Source organism: Gymnoscopelus braueri, assembly GCF_963280865.1.
Source record: "Gymnoscopelus braueri genome assembly, chromosome: 5".
NCBI classification, from domain to species: Eukaryota; Metazoa; Chordata; class Actinopteri; order Myctophiformes; family Myctophidae; genus Gymnoscopelus; species Gymnoscopelus braueri.
In genome coordinates this window covers 5,302,454-5,326,060 of record NC_137606.1, presented here as the reverse complement: position 1 = coordinate 5,326,060, position 23,607 = coordinate 5,302,454, and the positions used below count along the sequence as shown (strand labels likewise).

Sequence of the window (23,607 nt, the reverse complement as noted above, 5' to 3'; positions counted from 1 at the left end):
GTGGGACCGCGGGTACCAGCCACCATGCCTTCGATGTGGCGGTGGGGACAGCGCATGCTGTGTCAACGTATCGCCGCCCACCCTGGCCTCGTTCCATGACACCATCCACCGCCACAACCCCTCCCCCCCCCCCCCCCCGCCCCCACTTTGTTCACGTGTGGCTTCATGCTGCAGAGCCAAGTTCCTGCAGGACTTTCATTCCAGCCAAACGCTCCACCAGCACACTTCTCTAATTAACCACTTAAGCACTTAAACCCTCTATTCTTAGTAAAACGGACCTGAGTTACAACTGTACTTGGACCGCTTTTTTCCGTCTACACCAAATCTCTTTGTAGCTTTTTTTGGCAAATGATTCCTCCCAGAATAGGCATTTTTCATTAATTCAACCTTTATTTGTTTTCTCGGAAATACATTGAGGACAGGACCCTCATTCTCAATGATGCAGAGATTACAAAAAGCATGGCCCAAGAGTCATAATATTGAACAGGATAAAAATGAGGTTATGTACTGTAAAAGCAAGCAAGTCATAAAGAACAGGATAAAAATTAGGTTATGTACTGTAAAAGCAAGCAAAGAACAGAGTATAAAAAGCAATAAAAACAATAAGAAGAATAGCCGATCTATAAGTTCACAACGCGACAGAGTGGTTAACAGACCTGCAAACCAGAAATAAAGAGTGAAATCAGCTGCTGTGTTTGTTTGAAGGATGAAGAACTTGCGCCGAGCTCCACGACAGGGAATTGAACCAGCAACCCTGGCCCCGCTTTACCAAGTTGCTGGCAGAACGCGCCTCTTCATTTAACCCTTAGAGGTTTGAATGGAACATTCAGGACTGTCCCAAGTGTGGAGGCAGTCCCTGCACAAATATGCAGGCAAATGAAGCGTGGCCTTTTGGTTTGGTTTTGCAATATTGGGTGGGGGGGCTATTGTGATATTTCAGTTAAATATTACTATAGTTGCAACATATTTGCACAGCTAGACTCTGACTCAGAGCTGGGTCCTGTCCAGAATGGAGCACCCAGCCCCCCCCCACCCCAGTGGTGGGAGAAGTAAACCGAGTGAAACCGGTGAAACCGCCCCTATAAGTGAGATTTGGAAAAATTTACAAATATCTTGGGCAGTGAAACCGGCCCTAAAAGTGAGGTTTGGAAATGTGTACAATTATCCTGCGCTGTGATTGGCCAATCACAATCTATTCAGGACTGTGATTGGCCAGTGTCACATGACACATGTGCATAGCCCTATATAAGCAACCATAACTTAAAAAAAAACAATTTATTGTTTTTTTTAAGTTATGGTTTTGTCCATCATAAAGTGTGTTTTACAAAAGATAAATGTATTTATCTTTTGTACATGATTGATCGACTCCATTCAGTATTGTGATTAGCTAGCAAGACACATGCTGACACTAAGTGGCTCTTTCAGATCAAAGCATATATATTGGTTGACTCCATTCAGTATTGTGGTTAGCTAGGAAGACACCGCCCACTTCACACAGGGTGTGATTTTTTTTACTTAAGTAAAAGTAGCAATGCCACAATATAGATATAAATATATATTTACTTGTGCAAAAGCACACTATCTGCTATTTCCAAATAGCATATTTGTATATATATACAATAATACAGGGCTTAATTGGTCAATGTATGTTTATTTGCAATAATAATCTAGATCCACAAAGTAACCTGTAAATAAAGATTTAAAATAATTGTAGTGGAGTAAAAGTACAATATTTGCATCTGAGATGTAATGGAGTAGAGTTATAAACTATTAAAAAAGTGACACTTATTTTGTAATATTCATGTCATATTATCATTTCAATCTTTTTAGTTTTGCCAATTATTTGGGGGGGGGGGGGGGGCCCACTTGCAATATACCCTTGCGGCCCGCCAGTGAGGCCCCGGCCCACAGGTTGAGAAGCAGTGTGGTACTAGTAGTGGACATAGTGGCGGGGTCTGATTCTCTCTCTCCGGTATTTTAATGGTCAGTGTGTGGAATGCGTGGCAGCTGGCAGCAGGCCCGGGATCAGTGTCTAGTGTTACCAGCTCCGGGCCTGTTTGTTTTGTAAAGTGAACCGGTGTGCGGTGCCGCACACCGAAAGAAATGCCTCCAGAAAGACGAGTCGGGGAGAGGGGCACCCCCCCCCACACACACCCCTCGGGGGTGTGTGCCCCCCTGCGGGCCCGCCTCTCCGCCCTCCTCTCCCAACCTCCTCTTTCAACTTGTTTACGTTGTAATATTCAATTATGCTGCCGCTCTCTTTTTTTCTCTCTTTTTCCCCCTCCCTTAGAGGCTAGTGGTCCTGGTGTACGCGCACACACACGTTTTGTATTACTATACTATACTTGTGGGGACGTTGAATGTTATGAATGTTTTACAGTTGTTTTGCTATTTTTAACCCCAACCCTAGAAGCTGAAAATAGCCGATCTACAAGCTTATAATGCGCTGTGTGAGCTTGGAGAATGCCTATTTTCGGTGCACGGCACCGGCACACAACTAAGGATAAATTAGGCATAACTCCATCCCCACCTCGTAAACCTAACCTCTAAATGTCTAATCCTAACCCGAACCCCATCCTGGATATTTTCCCAACTCTAAAACAACCATTTATTTTGTGGGGACCAGGAAATTGTTTCTCATAAAGTCTATTTCACAAATTTTTCTCTACTTGTGGGGACATTTGGCCCTCACAAGTATAGTAATACAAGTACACACACACACACACACACACACACACACACACACACACACACACACACACACACACACACACACACACACACACACACACACACACACACACACACACACACACACACACAGGCTATGTCCTCCGAGCGTCTGTGGAAGAAAAAGAGAAGAAGGAGAAAAAAAAAGAATTCCATCCCCGGGTCTCTGCCAAACCGGTGTCAGCCGTAATAACGCTCCCGGCTCGCATAATTTCCCCAGGTGCACTGCCGTAGTCCTTAATGAAAAACACAAACAAAGCCTGATTATGTACCGCTGCGGGAAGCCAGCCCTTTTCTTGTTATTTTATGGAGATCGAAAAGGCTCGTTCCCGAAATCTAAAACTTTCCAGCGCTTCCGGCCTGGCCGGGGGCCTCCCCGCCCGGGCCACGTAGTCCCACCTCTGTTAGTCTCACTAACACCCAGGTATATACACTCACGTCTTTTACATCAGTGGTTCTCAAACTTTTTTGTGTCAAGGACCTCCTAATTGATATGTATTTGGCCGCGAACCCCCATCTGAAAATATTTTGTGCCAGAGACACCCAGAAGAGAAGATTTGTGTATCAAAATTTCTCAAAAAATCAGATGTACAAGCTCACAGCGTATTTTTTCCCCCTTAATGGGTTGGCCTTGAGTTTCGCCTTGAGGTTCGTGAGGCGTACCACGGTGAGTGTGTGACCTCGCTGTGCAGCCGATGGCCTCGCGTGTCAACAAGCGCCCCTTCTGAGTTGGCAAGCCATGGTGGACCGAATAAGTTATCACCTCTTTCCAAATTATACACTGAACTATTCAATAACGTGCTTGTTAGGCTAGCTGATGTTAGCGGGCTATCTAGCTCCATAATGTAAACAGACTGGCTGCAGGTGCGCGGGTGAACGTCACTTTCACCCAGCCAAAGGGAAGTGAAAATGATGAGGTTTGACGTGATTTGCTAAATCTGCTGGTGCGAAAGGCATACAGTATACTCGGTTAGGGACTATTTTCAGCTCCTAACCATTTAAGCCGTATTTTATACTTTGATGTACGATGGTGTCACGTGTCGAAAATAGCCAGTCAGCGAGCCTGCAACGTGTTGCAGTGCATTGCGTTTTAGTTGTTTTTGAATGAACACAGGAGTTTTGGTGTGGAGCGGACATCGTTAAGGTTCCGTACTTGCGCAGCCAGCCAGGCTTAGAATCTGATCCGTTTTTGCTGCATGTCCTTCCCCATCTCTTTCTCCTGCCATTTCCTGTCTCTCTCCACTGTTGCTATCAAATGAAGCGTTTTGAAACCTCCTGATGTTGTGTGCTTCACAGAGTCTCACCCGGACTCTACCACCGGCGGCCGGCTCCTGGAGGCGTCGCCCTCACTCCACCCCATGCAGAGCGACGAAGGCGAGGAGCTGCTCTTACCCGAAGAGGAAGAGGAGGAGGGGCTCGGGGGGGAGGCGATCGTTCTGCCCGCCGACAGGAGTGCAGAGCGGCCCACGCCAGAGGCGCCCATCATCATCAGCCCGCCTCAGACCCACAAGCCTGACCTCTACGACCTGGAGTGGAGGGCGGGGCGCGACGGGGGAAGCCCAATCAACGCCTATTTCGTCAAATACCGCAAGGTGGGTTTGGGAGGGAACATTACTAATAATATATGATGAATAATATACAGCACCTTTCGTACTTATCATGGGGCTCACATCTCTGGCTAAATCTAGCAAATTGTGTACAAATAGTGCACATTCTGTGTACACAACTTACTTACATTTTTGTACATATTTCCTCCAAATTATACTGTATGTGAATCGCACTTCTACAAATAAAGTGTCTTGATATTGAAGAATAAGTAAATAAACCGATCTGTGAGCTTGTAGATCCTCCTATTTTATGCGAAGGTTTCCCCCACAATAAGGATGCTGGGGTTTAAGTGGTTAAAGTGGGGAAGGTTAGACCATGGGCTGGACAGGGTTGAGGGGTCGGGCATTTCCTCGTTAAAAGGCCTGTGTTTTCTTCGCTAATAAGCTCAGTCTGACCATAAAAGTGCACCACTACTATTTAAGAGTGCATTGGCAGCGTTATTCGGAGTCTTGTCGGACCTGGAAAATGTGACATGGAATCCTCGTGGGGCACTGCTAGCCTTGGCTGTTCCCGCTTGTTCTTTACGCTTGGACAGAGCTGGAGTTTCTGGACAATGGACTCACACATGATTTTTATTTTTCTCTGCCCTGCTGTTGGTGTGTTTGTTGCGGCTGTGGTTACATGGTGCGTGCGTTTGCGTGTCTGTATTTCTGTCTGTCTGTCTGTCTGCATGGCCTGCTTGCTTGCCTTTGTCTGCGTGTGTGTGTGTGTGTGTGTGTGTGTGTGTGTCTGTCTGTCTGTCTGTCTGTCTGTCTGTCTGTCTGTCTGTCTGTCTGTCTGTCTGTCTGTCTGTCTGTCTGTCTGTCTGTCTGTGCATACGTGCATGTGCTGTGTGTGTATGTGTGTGTATGTCAGGTGGATGAGATGGGAGCAGTGGTGGGCAGCTGGTCCACGGTTCGAGTCCCCGGCAGTGAGAAGACCCTGCGTCTGTCCGAGCTGGAGTCGTCCAGCCTGTACGAGGTGCTGATGGTGGCGCGCAACGCGGCGGGGGAGGGCCAGCCCGCCATGCTCACCTTCCGCACCGGCAAAGGTCAGGAGACACACACTGTCCTGTCCTCAGTGTTCACTTGAAGGTGCTTTTAACCCAGTGGTTCTCAACCTGTGGGTCGGGAACCCCAGTGGGGTCCCCAAATTATTTTGGGGGGTCCCCAGATGATTGGCTTAATGTGCAACATTGTTTTCTCGCTCAACAGTAAAGAAACCAACATACCAACGTACAGGGTATCTGCACATTTCTACACAAAAGTTTTTGGTTAAAGGTTTTTCGTAAAAAAAATGCTTTATATTGTGATAGTAATCACTGCAAAAAAGTGTTTGTTTAGTAGTAACAGGGTCTACCCTGTCTCTCCAGCTCTAGTAAACATAGAATACATTTGGGTCACCAATCAGGTGAGAGAACCCATTTCAATTTCACTTGTTTACCCTGTATCTTGTATGAGTTCTCTGTCCTGATTGGATGAAATTGATATCCCAACCTGAAAATGTATGTTCTGTTTATTAAAGAGACGGGAGACTCCTGTTACAGCACAAACTGTTACAGCTCTATATTCTGATAGCAATTACCGTAATTTTCGCACTATAAGCCGCACCTGAGTATAAGCCGCAGCAGCTAAATTGAATGATTTGTACATATATAAGCCGCACTGGACTATAAGCCGCAGGTGTAAAATCCATAGATTTAGGAGGTCCCCTAGTGGCCGTTAGCTGTAAAAATCCATAGATAAGCCGCACCGTTATATAAGCCGCAGGGTCGAAAAATTGGGAAAAAGTCGTGGCTTATAGTCCGAAATTTACGGTAATTGCTATCAGAATATAGAGCTATTTAACACTTACTGTAACACTTATTTTACAAAAATATGACTTACACCCACTTTAACTATGAGAGTGTACAAATGGAACATTTGTACACTCTCATAGTTAACGATGCTTGGCAGCAAAGTGTTATGTGTGTTAATAAAGTGTTGTGATCGTGACCTTATTCTATGATTCTGTATTTAGTCCATTTTAACCATGCTCAGCGGTATAGTAACATTTTGCAAAGGTCCAAAGTTACAAGCCGCAGCTGGAAGGTTCGGCTCTCATTCCAAACTCTAGACCTTGTTCTGTAGAGTTGGCCGTGGCAGCGGGCGAGACAATGTGGAAATCCAAGCAAAAATTCTAATTGAGTCAGATTTTAGTACATTAATCTATTAAGACCTGAGGCCGATTATACAAATGCCTTCTAAATCTGTAGTTCTCAAACTTTTTTGTGCCAAGGACCCTCAAATGTATATATATTTGGCCACAGACGCCCATCTGAAAATGTTTTGTGCCAGGGAGCCCCAGAGGAGAAAATTTGTGTAATTTTTTTCCCCAAAAAAAGATTTTTTTCCCCCGAAAACGGAAGCGGAAATGCACCGGTTTCCTGTTTGACCAGGAACTACCGCACCGGTTTCCTGTTTGGCCAGGAACTACCGCGCTGATAACAAAAAGGAAACTCACGCTGTTTTTAAGAGATTGTATGATTTGAAGATCGAAAAACAACAGAAAAGAAAACACAGCTCACAGTAACTAAAGCTCCACTGGCTAAGAGAAACGATCCACAGATCATATAAAACAATTAAAAGAACGCTTTTTGAAACGCTTCCGTCTTCCGGTGAAAACAGATGGAATTCTGGGTAACAGAGGAATAAACGAACGGCCTGCAGTGACGGTAATGACCAGCAGAGGATGCTAAAAATCGTTATTTGTGGACCTGCATTGTATAACTTTAACGGTTTTAAACTTGATTTTCTCTAATTTCATGGTAATGGAATATGAAAGGATTAAGCTATGATCCAAAAATAGTTCATCATATGGTGAAATTATTTACACAATGCAATTAGTTTAACTTGTTTCCTCCATCCTGATTCAGAGAAAACCGTCCCTGTCAACAAGAACCCTTCCAAGCCTCCGGTGGTCTCCGTGCCCCCCCAAGCACCAGAAGACAAGACCCCCACACACTTTGGAGTGGTGATCCACGACAGAGGTAGGCACTGAGAGACAGAGGCTGGATATCAATATGTATGTTAGTATTGTATCGCCGCTGTCAGGTAGAAACCACGTATCTCCATATTTCAACTTTTTATGTTTTATCAACATGGATAGATATGAGTATTATATCCATATATAATGCAGGGCTCGGCATTAACCGCTGTCCGCTTGTCCTGGGCTCAGTGATTATCAAACAAGTTCATTAAAAACAATCACAAGTTACTTTTTTCACAATGATGTGACGTTGCCATGTGGCTTTGTGCCGTATGCAGCTACCACAGAGGGTGGAGCGGCGCTCCCTCGTCTCTCCCGCAGTAAGTAAGCTGCAGTCAGTGTGTGGGCTATTATAGCCCTGCCTGCCTCCTCTCTCTCTCTGGCGCTGTGTTCAACACTGGCAGCTACAAAGATACAGTCTCTACCATTCACTTTCAATGGAAGCCAGCAACTTGAAGACACAAAGATACATCTGGCGTTTGTAGCCGCAACAACATCAGCTACAAAGCTACACAAAAGTTGAGCTGGTTTCAACTTCAGCTATAAAGCCACAAAGCTACAAATACGCTGTGTAGCTTTGTAGCTTTGTATCTTTGGTATCTGTCAGTGTGAACGCAGCATCACCCTCACTCACAGAGCTGTGGCTCTGTCTGTTGATGGTCGCTTCTCGCTTGTTAGCTCTTCTGAATGCGTTCTTATCATTTGCTCCAGGTGTGTTAGATCAAAAGCTCATTAAAGCTTGATACCATATCGAAGTTAGAAATTCCAGTGACAAAACCAATGACCATAATGTTTTTTTTTTTGTTTGTTTGTTTGTTTGTTTATGCAAAACGACGCAATGATTAAACGCATTCCATCTCATTCATATGAGCAAATCTTTACCCCGACAAGTGACTTTTGTGCCCAGACAAGTGACTGGGTAATGTACTTGTTCAAAGGACAAGTGCCTGAAAAAGTTAATGACAAGCCCTGGATATGAGTATTGTATCCATATTGTGATATGATACTAGAATTTTGGCTATAGAAATATTGGGATATGGCGTGTTGTCTTTTCCTGGCTTTAGTCACTTGATTTTATACTTTTAAACATTTTTAAAGAGTCGCAATATCAATATATCGTAGGTATTCGGTCAGACTATTGCGATGTTTTTTACCCGTATCGCCTAGCCCTATAGTGGAAAAGTAAACGTCATTCTCAAGTCATTTCTATGAACAGGCCATGGCCGTCGTGCTGAACTAAAACCAGTGTGGGATAAATGTTTGCTCAGACAGATAAGAGGGGTGGGTTTTCACAGAGTTCTGTTGCCTTAGAGTTATGGCCGGGTTCATGACCGACACTGGTGGATGCATATCAGGGGCTTAATGTTTTAGATGTGGTCTGCTTTGCATCTCTGTGCTTTTGGAATATGACCAAACAGCTTGATGCTCTGGGAAGATGTATTGTTGTGCTACAAGTGTGAGATTGTACATGCCTGGCTGTAATATAGGGGGAGTGTGTGTGTGTGTGTGTGTGTGTGTGTGTGTGTGTGTGTGTGTGTGTGTGTGTGTGTGTGTGTGTGTGTGTGTGTGTGTGTGTGTGTGTGTGTGTGTGTGTGTGTGTGTGTGTGTGTGTGTGTGTGTGTGTGTGTGTGTGCATACGCTAGTGTGGAATGCTTGCTCAACCATTGCATGTTTACACTTTCAGAGTTAAAGGTTGGGTAAGTGATATTTTTGTTAAAATAAGTGTTAAATAGCTTTATATTCTGTTAGTACTCATTGCTATAGAGTGTCTGTTCAGTAACAGGAGTCTCCCTGTCTCTCCAGCTCTTTAGTAAACAAAAAATGCATTTTCAGGTCGGGATACCAATTTTATCCAATCAGCAGAGAGAGAATTCACACAGGATACAGCTATTAAACAAGTTAAATTGGAAGTGATGACACAATAAAATAAATTGGAACTGGACATTGAAGCTGATAAACTCTCTCCTCATTGGCTGAAATTGGCAACCTGAAAATGTATTTTCTGTTTATTAAAGAGCTGGAGAGACGGGGAGTCTGAACAAACACAGCAATGATTATACTATCAGAATATAGAGCTTTAACCTTTTAACATTTACCCTACCTTTAAATGGAAAAACTCTGTATTTTGCTGTGTGGTGTTAACAAGCAGGTCTGTTCTGCTGAAACTCACATTAGCCGTTTTTTGCTAACTTCCCTTCTCTCTCACACTCTCTCTCCTGCCCTCTCTAACTATGTGGCTAAGAGCCCAGGCAGTAAGTACACATTCCTCCACGGCATGTCGGTACACTGTGATGTCTATTCCTATGTGTTTTTCTTTCTCTCTCTCTCTCTCTCTCTGAATATGTTCTGTCCTATAAGCAAGATGGATGTGATATTATATAGTTTATGCTTCCCATAGAGTACCGAAGTCCTGACGTCAAACCCACGCCCCCTGGGTCATGAAGATTTTTTCCCTATTCAAAATTCCCTAGACTCTGGCTATTCTGTGTGTTTTTGATTGACTGATTGAGTACTTTATTAACAGGTTGCAAAAAGTACAGAGGTACAGTTAATCCAATAATGATAAAAAGATTTCCATTGTGGTCCTGACGTTCGATACAGTCTGCGTTTGGAGAAAACTGAATTCATTCTGCGGCTGTACTCGGAAGTAGCGTGGGAAACTACGGTAGGAAGTCACGTGATTCACTGTCCCCACTGAAGCTCCGTCAAAACATTCCTGGCATTTCTTAGATTTCGTGACAATTGTTATCAGTTTGTGTTATTCAGTTTGTTTGATGAAACAGCTGAGAACTGACGCGCTACTCTGCTACATAAAGAAATACATTTATGCAACACGACGTGATGCTGATTATGTCGTTGGGTCATTTCTAAATTTACAGGCGGCCTTTTGTTTTATTTTTCAGTTGATGCTTCATGACCATAATGAGTTAAAAAGCCGGATTATATTTTTTTTTAATTTGATTTTTAAAAAGTCTATGGGATTTTTAATGATCCAGGTTTTTGTCAACAGACTTCAGTACTCTATAGCGCTAACTGTTGTTGTTGCTGCTGCTGTTGTTGTTGTTGTTTTCTTGTTTGAAAGATAAGTAACTTATTTCTCAAGATCTTGTTTTTTCATTCGTTTCCTGTTAAAACCTCTTCACAGTGCCGGAGGCCCCTGATCGTCCCACAATCTCCATGGCGACAGAGAGTTCGGTGTATGTGACGTGGATCCCGCGGGCCAACGGCGGCTCTCCTATCACCGCCTTCCGGGTGGAGTACCGGCGCGGCCGCAGCGCTGAGTGGGTCGTCGCCGCCGATAACATCTCCCCTCTCAAGCTGTCTGTGGAAGTACGAAGTCTGGAGCCCGGTGAGTTCCATTTGTACAGTTTTGTCTTTCACGCCATGCCAAAAACCCACAACTCTGTGCGATGACGCAGGTCTGTATTTACCCAATCTGGGAACCCATTCAGGAACTCAGATTTAGCCCCTCCCCTTTTTTAGTCCACTTTCTCCCGGGTGCTACTGGGTTTATTCCTACTAACAACAACATTAGGCAGTAGTACTGAGAAACTATTCACCCTGCGCAACTTTGACAACAAAAATATTCAAGATATTTAGACCCTGGTGTCGGGTAGGACACCTACTGGGTGACAGTGTCAAGTTATTTGAAGCAGTTGACGCACCTGATTTGGACTAGATGCGCCGCCATCTTTATTGTTGTAGAGACATCGTTGCACTTACCTCTCTCCGATCAGGAGAGGGAGACAACGGACATATGACTTGGGCATTGTAGCTTTAAATGTATACATTTCTGTGGAAACTAATGTGATATACTAACTGTATATATTGCTGTAAATATTGTGTGTGTGTAATGTGTATACAGTATATACACTGTATATAAAACATGTTCCCCTTTTGCAGGTGCCACGTACAAGTTCCGTGTGATGGCCATCAACATGTATGGAGAGAGTCCTCACAGCATTCCCTCCAAACCCTACCAGGTGTCCCAAGCCAGCCCGCCCTACTCAGACCGGCCCGTCGCCGGGCCCCACATCTCATCCACGGACGCCATCAGCGACACTCAGATCATGCTTCGCTGGACTGTGAGTACTGAACACACACACACACATGCGCGCACACACACACACACACACACATACACACACAGTGCATGCGTGAGACTGGACGGCCAGCTGCAGAACAATTTGTAAACGGCCGAAGTTAGTGGTTTTTCCAGATGGCGTAGGTGATGTATGAGCCCAGAGCTGCAGGTGGGTCTTTAGGAACAGGAGACTCCATCAGACTCTTAATTGACCGGCGGTGCTGATTAGACCTCCTGTTTCGGCAGAGATCAAGGCGGGCCCCCGGTCGGTCCGCGTTTGGACCGGGCCGGGCTTCAAAACGTGTTTTTTTTTCATCCCCTACACGACGCAGATGGACGGAGAAAGCTCCCCCTGCATTTACTTAACCCCAAACGGCCCTTATTACTTCCTCCACATAACCGCAGACAAGTGCAATCACGATCGCTCAGGCCGCCGGGACATCTGCTGATAAGAAAGCTCGCCATTACTTTTATTCCCCCTGGAATAGCTCTCTGCCAGACGGTGATGGACTAATGTTTTGTTTCTCAACCACTGGTCCATGGACCATGAGTGGTCCATGGCATAATTACATGTAAAAAAATCTTTGTTGACTGTATCAAAAATATGTTTAAACAAGACGAGCAGCAGTCATAGCCAATTGAAATGGAATATGATAAATCTGAGTGATACATCTTGATCACAGGACTCTCACAGGAAACTTTTTTCTTTACTCGCAACCCATTAAAATGGTTCCCGCTACCCAAACATGGGTCCCGACACTGTGCTAGTGGTCCGGCTTTAAATAAAGCTGAGAACCACTGGACTTTGACTTTGACATCTTTATTGACAATACAATATACTACATACATAGGCTCCAGTGCTCCACCATTATCAGAAGGATACAAAAGCGCAAACAAAGCTGACAGTGCATTTCCGTTGCGATCCTTTAGGGTGTATGTGTATATGTGCAGTGGTGTATATGTACATTTACTCAAGTACTGTACTTAAAGGTAGGGTAAGTGATTTGCTTTTGTTAAAATAAGTGTTAAATAGCTCTATATTGTGATAGTACTCATTGCTATAGATTGTTTGTTCAGTAAAAGGAGTCTCCCATGTCTTTCCAGCTCTTTATTAAACAGAAAATGCATTTTCAGTGCTCTCTCCTGATTGGCTTAAACTTTGTCACCTACCTCAAAATGTACTATATTCTGTTTACTAAAGAGCTGGAGAGACCCCTGTGACCAAACAAACACTCTGTAGCAATGATTACTATCAGAATATAGTACTTTAACCTTTTAACAAAAAAAAAAAAAAACATCACGTACCCTACCTTTAAGTACACTTTTGAGGATTTTTACTGGAGTATTTCCAATTTTCAGTACTTTTACTTCTACTCCACTACATCTCTGAGGAAAATATGGTACTTTTACTCCACTTCAATTATTTGAAAACTCTAGTTATTAGTTACTTTTCAGATATAAATTATTACATTATAAAACATACATTAACCACTTTAGCTCTATTTTATACCTAGGCTATTTGAAAATAGCCTCACAACGCGTCGCGATGCGACGCGTTGTGAGCTTGTAGATCTGCTATTTTCAAACATCATAGTACTTTTACTTTTGGTACTTTAAGTACATTTTGATACCAATACTTTTCTACTTTTAATCAAGTACATTTTGAATTCATTTTGAAATCAGTATTGGTAAACCAAAATCGGTAAACCAAGAGGATATGTTCTATTGTTCTTGTTTTTGTCTGCTTCTGTGATGTGTGTCCTGTAATGTACCTTGTGTAATGTATTGTGTATGTCCTGTCTGTATCTTGAACGGTGACGTCATGGACACAAAGCAAATTTCAGTGAGAGCTGACAATAAAGTTGTATCGTATCGTATCGTATCGTATCGTATCGTATCGTATTCATACTTTTACTTAAGTAAAACATTTGAGTACTTTTTCCACCACTGTGTATATGTGTAAACAGTGTACTGATGAAAGACTAACGTAAGAGTTTGGGCTCTCTCTCCCTGCAGTACACTCCCTCCAGTAACAACAACACACCCATCCAGGGTTTCTACATCTACTACCGGCCCACAGACAGCGACAACGACAGCGACTACAAACGCGACGTGGTCGAAGGTAACCCAGACGTGGGATTAGATGTGGTCTGTCTAGTTTCTACATGCCTCGGCATCGGAACGTGACTGTGTGTGTGTGTGTGTGTGTGTGTGTGTGTGTGTGTGTGTGTGTGTGTGTGTGTGTGTGTGTGTGTGTGTGTGTGTGTGTGTGTGTGTGTGTGTGTGTGTGTGTGTGCGCGCACGCACTTGGAATATTGCGTATTACTATACGTGTGAGGGACATTTCCTACAAGTACAGTAACATTTTTTTTAAAAGACATTGTGGGGAAAATCTTCCCGGCCCTCTTTTTTGTGGTTAAAAATAAGTTTGGTGGTAGGCTTACAATTAGGAAAATAGTCAGATTGGGGTTAGGGTTAGAATTAGGCATTTAGAGGTTAGGTTTAGGAGGTAGGGCTAGAGTACCTGGTTTAGTTGAGTGCTGGTGTCATGTGCCAAAAATATATATATATATTGAGGCCTTTAGGCACCACTCCACAGCTGTGTTGATTGAACTCTGAATGAAAATAAAATTAAAATTAAAATTGACACTTTAAGTGTCCATTTGTATTAGTTAAAACCACTTATGCCCTATTTCATACTTTGTCGTACAATGGTGTCGCCATGCAAAACATTGTGTGTTGGTAGACTGGCTATTTCCAAAAGATGAATTTGACATCGATAAGCGCTAGTTTAAAACATTCAGGCTCGCTCCACGGCGGTTTGTGACGTTGGGACACTAATGCCCATGCTCTATGAACAAAAGCACACGAAGGAGGGTATCCCTTAGCGGCTTATACACTCGGTGAGTTTCCTTTAAATGAAGGGGCGGCCATATTCCAGTCTTTTATACCTCCATGCAGTGGTGGAAGAAGTACTCAGATATTTTACTTAAGTAAAAATAGCAATACCACAATATAAAAATACTCTGTTATAACTAAAAGGCCTGTTATCAAAATGTTGCTTGAGTAAAAGTACAAAGGAATTGGCATCAAAATATACTTAAAGTACCAAAAGTAAAAGTATTAAAATGTTTGAATTAGCAGATCTACAATGTGAGGCTATTTTCAAATAGCCTATGTATAAAATAGGGCTGAAGTGGTTAATGTATGTTTTATAATATAATAATTTATATCGGCAAAGTAACTAGTAACTAAAGTTTTCAAATAATTGTAGTGGAGTAAAAGTACAATATTTTCCTCTGATATGTAGTGCTGTAGAAGCAAAAGTACTGAAAACTGGAAATACCCCAGTAAAGTATAAATACCTCAACATTTTACTTAAGTACAGTACTTGAGTAAATGTACTTAGTTACTTTTACACCAGTGCCTCCATGCTATGCAAGAGCGACTTGAAACAAACGCAGCAATACGAGGGCCGTCAATTCCCTCGTCCGCCGACGGCAACATGAGACATACCACAGAGGTGCTGTACTGTGGCGCTACGCTGTGTTTGGCCTGGCTGGCCTAGTCCGGATGCTAGGCTTGCTCTGTGCAGATAAGCTGAAACGCGGGGTGGGGGTTGGGGGTTGGGGGTGGTAGTATAGTGGACACCCCTCTGCTAGGCGAGAGGAGGGGGGCGAAGACAAGGCATGTGTGTTGTTTGATGTGTTGTGAGCACCATGGCCGGCCGGGCAGACAGGCCAGGCAGGCAGGCACTCCAAAATGTGTTTTTAATAAATGACTGCCTACTAATGGCCCTGAACTGAAATAGGAGAGTGGCCGGTGCCGCGGGGGCTCAGGTTGCCGGGCAGGAATGCTAACAGCTCAGCCTGGTTTTAAGGGGAGGGGAGGAAGGCTTCTCTCCAGCCTCTTAACCTCTGGCTTTTTGTCCCCTGTGGCTCGCTGGCTGTCAGGGACACATGGACACGGCCACTTCCGCCCCAGATAAGCACCTCATGGCCGGCTGGAAGCTGCGCCCGCGTGCTAATCTGCCTCAGTTTGTTTTTGTGCTTTCTTTATCTTGTGTTTGAACACGAACCGCTGATGTTTGTTTGCACACGGCGCCACGCTTTGGTATCAATACGGATCTGTTGCAAACAACCGAGCAGATCCGCCTCCGTCGGAGAAGCAGGTTGCTTTGCCCTCATTGCTGAACTGTTGCGGAAGTTCGATTTTATTAAGTTGAAGGAAAAGTTGGTAAACGTCACAACGAGCTTGCTCCGCTCAGCACTAGAAACAGCAGCAGAAATATGGACAACGGCGGCTCGTTTCCGCCTCGGTTGTTTGAAATGGACCGTGTCCATGTTGGAGATTGTCCTCCCCATCTCCGATTAGCACGAGCGCATAGTGTGATTGTGTGTGCTAGCTAGCATAGCTGTGTGTGTGTGTGTGTGTGTGTGTGTGTGTGTGTGTGTGTGTGTGTGTGTGTGTGTGTGTGTGTGTGTGTGTGTGTGTGTGTGTGTGTGTGTGTGTGTGTGTGTGTGTGTGTGTGTGTGTGTGCAGAGTGTGCAGAGTGGGAATACTGGATGCAAGCCAGTACAAACATGAAGCGGCCATATATGGACCTGGTGTGGAGTAAAGCAACCGTCTCTGTGTTCACAGGGTTGGTGGAGTGGAAGAGAGAGAACGGGGTGGGGGAAAGAGAGCATGAAGGAACAGGACCTTGAGGGAGAGAAAGACAGACAGACAGACAGACAGACAGACAGACAGACAGACAGACAGACAGACAGACAGACAGACAGACAGACAGACAGACAGACAGACAGACAGACAGACAGACAGACAGATAATGGGTGAAGCATTGATTGTTGAAGTTTACACAGGGAGGGGAGGGGGTTAAAGTCGACACATGCATGTAGAGTAGATTGATTTTAACCTTTGCCCCCCCTCTTCTCCTTTCATTTCTTCCCCCCATACTCCAGGTGTGAAACACTGGCATATGATTGGTCACCTCCAGCCAGAGACGTCCTATGACATCAAGATGCAGTGTTTCAACGACGGGGGAGAGAGTGAATACAGCAACGTTATGATCTGTGAGACCAGAGGTACACGCTCACACACACACACACACACACACACACACACACACACACCAAGGGGCCAGCCTGACATATTTACAATGAGGCCGATACGGAAGAGAGACTGTTCATATGAATGGCCTGTATGGCGCTGTTTTACCCCTGCAGGTGTCAGAAGGAATATTCTCTCATTGTAAGCGGATAGGTTTTTGACAAACTTTAGACTAGATTTTCTTACCTTAATACAAATTGTCATAAATACTATATGCTTCCAGTCGCTAGTTTAAAGTCTCCTTTCAATCATCATGATATGCGTTTTGCTAAATTTTGGTCCCATTTATTCTAAAATTGACGATAAAGTAGGCTATGCTCCAGGAGGGGCGGGATGATTTGATTGACAACCTACACAATCAATAGCATTCATTCCCTGCCCCCGCTCTTGATTGACAAGCTACCCAACCAATAGCATTCTTTGGGGATTGTTTTCCGGTTCCCTGGTCACATGTCTGGTCTCAAGCAATAATGTGCCCAATGGTATATATTGAAGATGGCAGATTGCACGTTCCTGAACTATCGGCTTCATTTACGGTCTATAGAAACCAATGGGTGACGTCACCGTTCCCTTCGTCCATATTTTTTACGGTCTATGACACACACACACACACACACACACACACACACACACACACACACACACACACACACACACACACACACACACACACACACACACACACACACACACACACACACACACACACACACACACTTTGTTAGGCCAGGCCAGGCCAAATGTCCTCACTTTCCGTGACTTTCCTCAAGACATTTAGGTACAATCAGACACACACACACACACACACCCACACACACACACACACACACACACACACACACACACACACACACACACACACACACACACACACACACACACACACACACACACACACACACACACACACACACACACACACACTGATACACAGTCACACACTGATACACACACACACACACACACATCACTAACGCACTCATTACTGTACATGCAAAGCCCAGAGAGGAAATGAGTCACGCGCGGGGGGGAGCCACCATGAGTCCAGGCACGTTGTCGTTTGAGGCCGTAACTTTAATAATGATGGGTAGCTTGGCTGTAATTACACAACATAAACGTAACTGCGTTTTATAGCACATGAAACAATGGCCAGCATTGTGCGCTGGCTGTCACACTCTGTTATTTTGAACCGCTAAGACTGCGTTCTCACCAGTGGCGGAAAGTAACTAAGTACATCTACTCAAGTACTGTACTTGATTATGATTCTGAGGTACTTTAACTTTGAGTATTAGCCAATTAATCCCTATGTTACACTTTGTCTATTCAAAAATAGCCGATCTTCAAGCTCGATGCGATGCATTGTGAGCTCGTAGAATTGGCTATTTTAGTTTTTGTGAAATGAGACATTCTGTATAATGTGTACTATCATGCTAAACATATTCTTTTACGTATATTTTCATGCCAATACTTTTGCACCTCTACTCAAGTAAACATTTTGAATACTTGACTCTTACCTGCATTTACGTTACAGTATTTCTACATTCTGGTATTGCTAACTTTTACTTTACTAAACCCCATGTGGGGAAAGCTTTCGCAGAACATAGCAGATCAACAACACGCTGTGCTGCGGCACGTTGTGAGCTTGTTGATCGGCTACTTTCCTCCGAAAGCTTTCCCCACGATAACAGAAAACACACTAGTATAGAGCCCTGAGGGACTCTGGTCAACCACATAGGGTTTTAGTGGTTAACCCGTTCAATCCGGGAACGCTGTGCCATTTTAGATTTTACCATTATTACCATTATTTTATACTATTTGGCTATTCAAAAAATATATATCTACAAGCTCATAGTGCGGCACCGAGTGCTGCGCCATGAACTTGTAGATCTGCTATTTTTGAAAAATATAGAACATTTTTGCAAATATCCTCACTCAAAACGGTGTACTTTTTCCATCACTGAAGACTGCGTCCTCTCCTCTCCCCTCCCCTCCTCTCCTCTCCTCTCCTCTCCTCTCCTCTCCTCTCCTCTCCTCTCCTCTCCTCTCCTCTCCTCTCCTCTCCTCTCCTCTCCTCTCCTCTCCTCTCCCCCTTGGGTGCTGCAGCGCGCCAGGTGCCAGGCGTACCCAGCCAGCACCCGGTCACCCCTCCGGGCCCCCACGCCCCGGAGGCCCCCAGCTCGCCCGGAGGCCTGCTCTACCTGATCGTAGGCTGCGTTCTGGGAGTCATGGTGCTGATCCTGCTGGCGTTCATCGCCATGTGTCTGTGGAGGAACCGACAGCAGATCAACATGCACAGTGAGTTCACACGCACACACCTACGCACACACACACATACACACACACTGGCATGCACGCGCACGCACAGATCAACATGCAGAGTGAGCCCAGCTGCTTCTTACCCACTCACTATATTAATTTTATATCGATATTGTGACATGAGAATAGACATCATCTGGGATTTTGGATATCAGAATATAGTGATAGCCTATGTCTTTTCCACCTTAACCACTTTAAAGGGATAGTTCACCCCCCAAAATGTTATTTTTTCCCTATCGATTAGTCACCCCATGGAGACTTGAATTCATGGATATTGTTTTGTTTTTGTCGAAATTCTAAGCCAATGATTTGCTGATCGACAGCGGTTCCGGAAGGAGACACAAAGAGTCTCCTTTGTGTCTCCTACCGGAACCGCTGCCTACCGGTCCGCCGGTCATCAAATTATTGGCTTAGGAATGCGACAAAAACAATATCCATGAATTCAAGTCTCCATGGGGTGACTAATCGATAGAGAAAAAAACTATCCAACTTTACCCATTCTCAACCTTATTTTCATATCCACAAGTTTCGCGTTGTGGGCATCACTTCCTGTCGATTTGATCAGGTGTCAGGGATCAAATCGACAGGAAGTGATGCCCACAGCGCCCTAGGAAACGTGTGGATAACTGGTCCTCACTAATGAAGATGGCATCATTTCTATCTACTCACTCTGAGTCTCAGAAGGAGGCCTGCAGGACAGTTCAGAAACCTGCCTACCAGTGACATCATCGGTAGGCGGGTAATATAGTAGAACATGCGTTGAAGCAAACTTGTCCCCCCCCCCCGCACAGAGTACGACCCCCCGGGCTACCTGTACCAGCCGGCGGAGATGAACGGCCACGTCATGGAGTACACCACCCTGCCGGGCTCCGGCCACCTCAACGGGGGCGTGCACGGGGGCTACGGCGTGCACGGGGGCCCCATGCTGCCCCAGGGCTGCCATCACCTCCACCACAAGCTCCCCAACGGCTTGGCACTGCTCAACGGGTCGGGAGGCCTGTTCTCGCCCGCCGGCGGCCACCCACACGGCACCCACGACGGCACGATGCCTCACGGCGCCGTGGACTGCGAGCACTCGCATCCCCACCACCACCATAACGTGAGTCCCCCCCCCCCCCCCCCCGTTTCTCTCTCTGGGCACGGCACGCACAAACATGAACCACACAGAGACTGGGGGCTCATTCTTTGCAGGTTGATCCTTTCCATTCCGGGGCATTGAAATGGCCAAGTGGTGGTGTTTTGACATGAGCAGGTGTGAGTTGAGTTTAGTTTGGCTGACGTTTTGTTTGTGTTCCCCCCCCCCTCGCTCGCTCGTTCTGCCGGCTGGCTGGCTGGCTGGCTGCAGGGAGGAGGGATGTACACCGCTCTGCCCCAGACGGACTCCTCTGACTGCATGAGCTGTCAGAACTTCTGCAACAACAACAGGTACGGGAGATTAGTTCCTCTTTGTCACACGGCCATGTTCCTCTGTGTGCTTCACTGCCGACACATGTCTGCCAGGGGTGCAGCACTCAATGGAACTAATTGCTTCAGTCGATTATGCAAAATAATTCATTTTAACCCATTAAGACCTGAGGCGATTCTTTAAAAAAATAATATAAAACGATTTTTTTTTAATAGCAGATCTACAAGCTCATAGCGCGGCACTCGGTGCCGCGCTATGAGCTTGTAGATCTGCTATTTTTGAATAGCCAAAGAAATCTAAAGTGACACAGATGCGTTCCAGGTCTTAATGGGTTAATAAAATCATTTCTATTTTTTCCTTTTCTTTTTTCTAAATGCAGTAGTAAAAATTCCCCAAAAGCTCAAACAAGCTCATATATGGAAATAGCAATGCAATGCATTGCTATTTCCACTATTTCCAGTTGTTTCTGATATTTTTGCACGACACTGTCAAAAAAATGAGTAGCCCCCCCTCGATAAGAAGTTAATCGGTAGCCCTAATTAATTAACTCATTAACTCAATTCACTCTTCCTGCATCGTAAAAGGATGAAAAGGTCAGGGGTCATTTGACCAGCGGTGTCATCCGTCAGTTACGCTGGTTCACTGCTAAATCTGGAGTGTTGATTTAACCTTGAGGGTGTAAAAATGGGCCGGTACAGATCAGACTGTTTTTTTTTACAGAGTTAAATAACCATTCCACACAGAATAATCCAGAGTGTTAATTTAATTAATCAACGCTTGGGAATGTGACAGCGTGGCCCTGTTTGTGAGCTCACAACGCAAAGGAGGCTCTTGTCGCTCCGCCTCAGAGACCCTCCTCTCCTCTCAGGCCTCCAGGCCTGTTTATGTACTTAAGGGTCTCCGGCATCACAGTTTACTCTCTGTGCGCCCGGCCAGTGGACCTAATGAGGCCTCTGTTTATTTACTTCTGACTGCTGGGAAGAGGGGAGGGGGGTGGGGGGGAGGTGGGGGGCGTGTGCGGTCACAATCGAGTTCCGACGGAGCGGACCAGACGCTCGGCTCTGCGCGGGAAGGAGGAACCCGTTGGCCGGTTAGACGTGCCACTCCTACAGCTGGGAGGTGTGGGGTTCGTCGAGAGTGACGTATTGTTAAACGGAATACCCCCCCGCCCTCGTGGCCGACCTCTTTAACCTCTCTCAAACGAAATGAGACGCGGCCGCTGACAGCGAGGTGTTTGGGTTTGTGGCGGCCATTTCCACCGGACATCATGAGTAGTGTTTACACAAGGGTGTTGTTAACTGTCTGGAAGATTAAGAACTGTCACTCATCCACCTCCCCTCCCCTCCCCTCCCCTCCCCTCCCCTCCCCTCTCGTCTGTCTGTCTGTCTGCCTGCCTGCCTGCCTGCCTGTCTGCCTGCCTGCCTGCCTGCCTGTCTGCCTGCCTGCCTGCCTGTCTGTCTGTCTGTCTGTCTGTCTGTCTGTCTGTCTGTCTGTCTGTCTGTCCCTCTCTCTCTCTCTCTGTCTCTCTGTCCTCAAAGCAGATGTTACTCCAAGACCAACGGCACGTTCCCCAGTGGCACTCTCCCCTTAATGCACCGCGTGGCCCCCTGCCACCAACAGGACGGGCTGGAGATGGTTCCCCTGGGCCAGGTGTCACCGCAGTGCCACGGCCCAGACGACGAAGCCGGGCTGGGGGACCGGGCCGACGGGGCCGACAGGGACTGCTCGCCCTCGCGGCTGTCCTGCTGTCTCGTTGGGGAGGGTGAAAACTGCCCAGGGGATGACACCGGTGAGGCCCACCACACTTTTTCTTTATTTAAATGTTTATGCCTTTATTGATAGTACAGTAGGTAGTAGGAGACAGACCACACTTACTCCCAATATTTTCCTTAAAGCTAGACCGATATATCGGTTTGTCACTTTTGGACAAAAAAAAATGTAAAAACTTCAGTAATCAGTGGTAAAAAATCTGGCATTTGGACAGGCTCAAAGTTTCTTTCTTCTGTCACAAAACAGTCATACAGTATTTTTTTCTTTGTTTTCAAGCCATTTGCACCCATAATTAATACCCATCTTTCTGTGTGTGTGTGTGTGTGTGTGTGTGTGTGTGTGTGTGTGTGTGTGTGTGTGTGTGTGTGTGTGTGTGTGTGTGTGTGTGTGTGTGTGTGTGTGTGTGTGTGTGTGTGTGTGTGTGTGTGTGTGTGTGTGTGTGTGCGCGCACAGCTGAAGAGGAGCCACAGTGCGTGGATTCGGAGGGTCCGGTGGTGTGTTGGGAGACTCTGGGACTGCCTGACTTGGACTGTGACGACAAGTCCGGCTGGCTGTCCGGCAGCAGCCTGGCAGGGGAACTGATCCAACCCGCCGCCCAGGAGGTCTGAGCGTAGCCCACCCACCCTCTCCCACCGTGAGGTGGGAGGGTTGGTGTCGGGACAGTCACATGGGAGACGGAACTAGACAAGGCGGGCCGGGACGTCAAAAGAGACAGCAGAGTGACTGGTAGAGCCCGATTCATACTTCATTGCACAATGACGTCGAACGCCGAACATAGCAGATCTGCTAATATTGGCGCGCGTCGGCATCGTGGGACGGAGCATAAATGAGGCTGTAATGTGTCCGTGGGAGAGAAGAGAAGCAGCGTTCCGGCTCAGTTCCGAAGACACGGCGCGGTACGGTGACATGGACACTTAGCGTCGTCTACGGACTGACGCTGAGGCGAGCGGACTAAAGGCCTGGACTTGTGGGACAAACGGGCGGGGAGGCAAACAAGATGGCGGAAGAGAGGACCGACGCGGTTCAAACGACTGAAAAAACTGTGTTGACCCAGCAGAGGGAGGAAGACTCTTATAAAGAACAACAAACAAACAGACAAACAAAAAAAGATCAAAAACTCTTTAGAAGACTTATTTATTATTTTTGTAGTAGTAAAATATTATTTCATATGAATGTAACTGTTTTAAAGAAAAAAACAAAGTTTGTCTTTTATATTATTTATGCCTCTTTTCGGATGAGAAATACTTTTTATTTTTTGTCAGTTTTCCCCCCCCTTTGTGTTTGTTTGTTTCGTCCCATGTTCCACGCGGCCGTGGAGATTAGCAATTGTACGTGTAAAGTTTTTGTAATAATATAAAGAGAAGCTATGGAAGAGTAAACCGCAGACTTATTTCCAATCTTTCTTTCCTCCCTCCCCCCCCCCCTCTGTGTGTGGAGAGCGCTGGATGAGTGGATGCCGTAGCCAGTTCCCCCCGCGGCCGCGGTTCCAACCCCGTCGATATTTCTGGCAAGCCTTTGATGTGGCTCTGTGATGGGGCTTGCAGTGACCCCTGAGCGGGGTGAACAACTCCCTTCACTG

The 23,607-nt window shown here is 45.7% G+C and overlaps 1 protein-coding gene across 2 annotated transcripts in view; it reads left to right on the top strand.

Moving 5' to 3' along the window:
* Positions 1 to 23,401, top strand: part of cdon (cell adhesion associated, oncogene regulated) — a 46,282-nt gene extending 22,881 nt beyond the window's left edge. The window contains exons 8-20 of one of the 2 annotated variants that reach the window (XM_080429674.1): positions 4,027 to 4,322; positions 5,194 to 5,368; positions 7,232 to 7,345; positions 7,623 to 7,664; positions 10,490 to 10,693; positions 11,248 to 11,429; positions 13,445 to 13,550; positions 16,390 to 16,512; positions 18,641 to 18,832; positions 19,645 to 19,952; positions 20,199 to 20,278; positions 21,800 to 22,047; positions 22,482 to 23,401. In XM_080429674.1, coding sequence (XP_080285800.1) covers positions 4,027 to 4,322; positions 5,194 to 5,368; positions 7,232 to 7,345; positions 7,623 to 7,664; positions 10,490 to 10,693; positions 11,248 to 11,429; positions 13,445 to 13,550; positions 16,390 to 16,512; positions 18,641 to 18,832; positions 19,645 to 19,952; positions 20,199 to 20,278; positions 21,800 to 22,047; positions 22,482 to 22,636 — 2,225 coding nt within the window. In that variant the 3' untranslated portion in view covers positions 22,637 to 23,401. The remainder of the gene's footprint in view (positions 1 to 4,026; positions 4,323 to 5,193; positions 5,369 to 7,231; positions 7,346 to 7,622; positions 7,665 to 10,489; positions 10,694 to 11,247; positions 11,430 to 13,444; positions 13,551 to 16,389; positions 16,513 to 18,640; positions 18,833 to 19,644; positions 19,953 to 20,198; positions 20,279 to 21,799; positions 22,048 to 22,481) is intronic. The other variant, XM_080429675.1, reaches the window with a different exon arrangement.
* Positions 23,402 to 23,607: the final 206 nt, after the last annotated feature.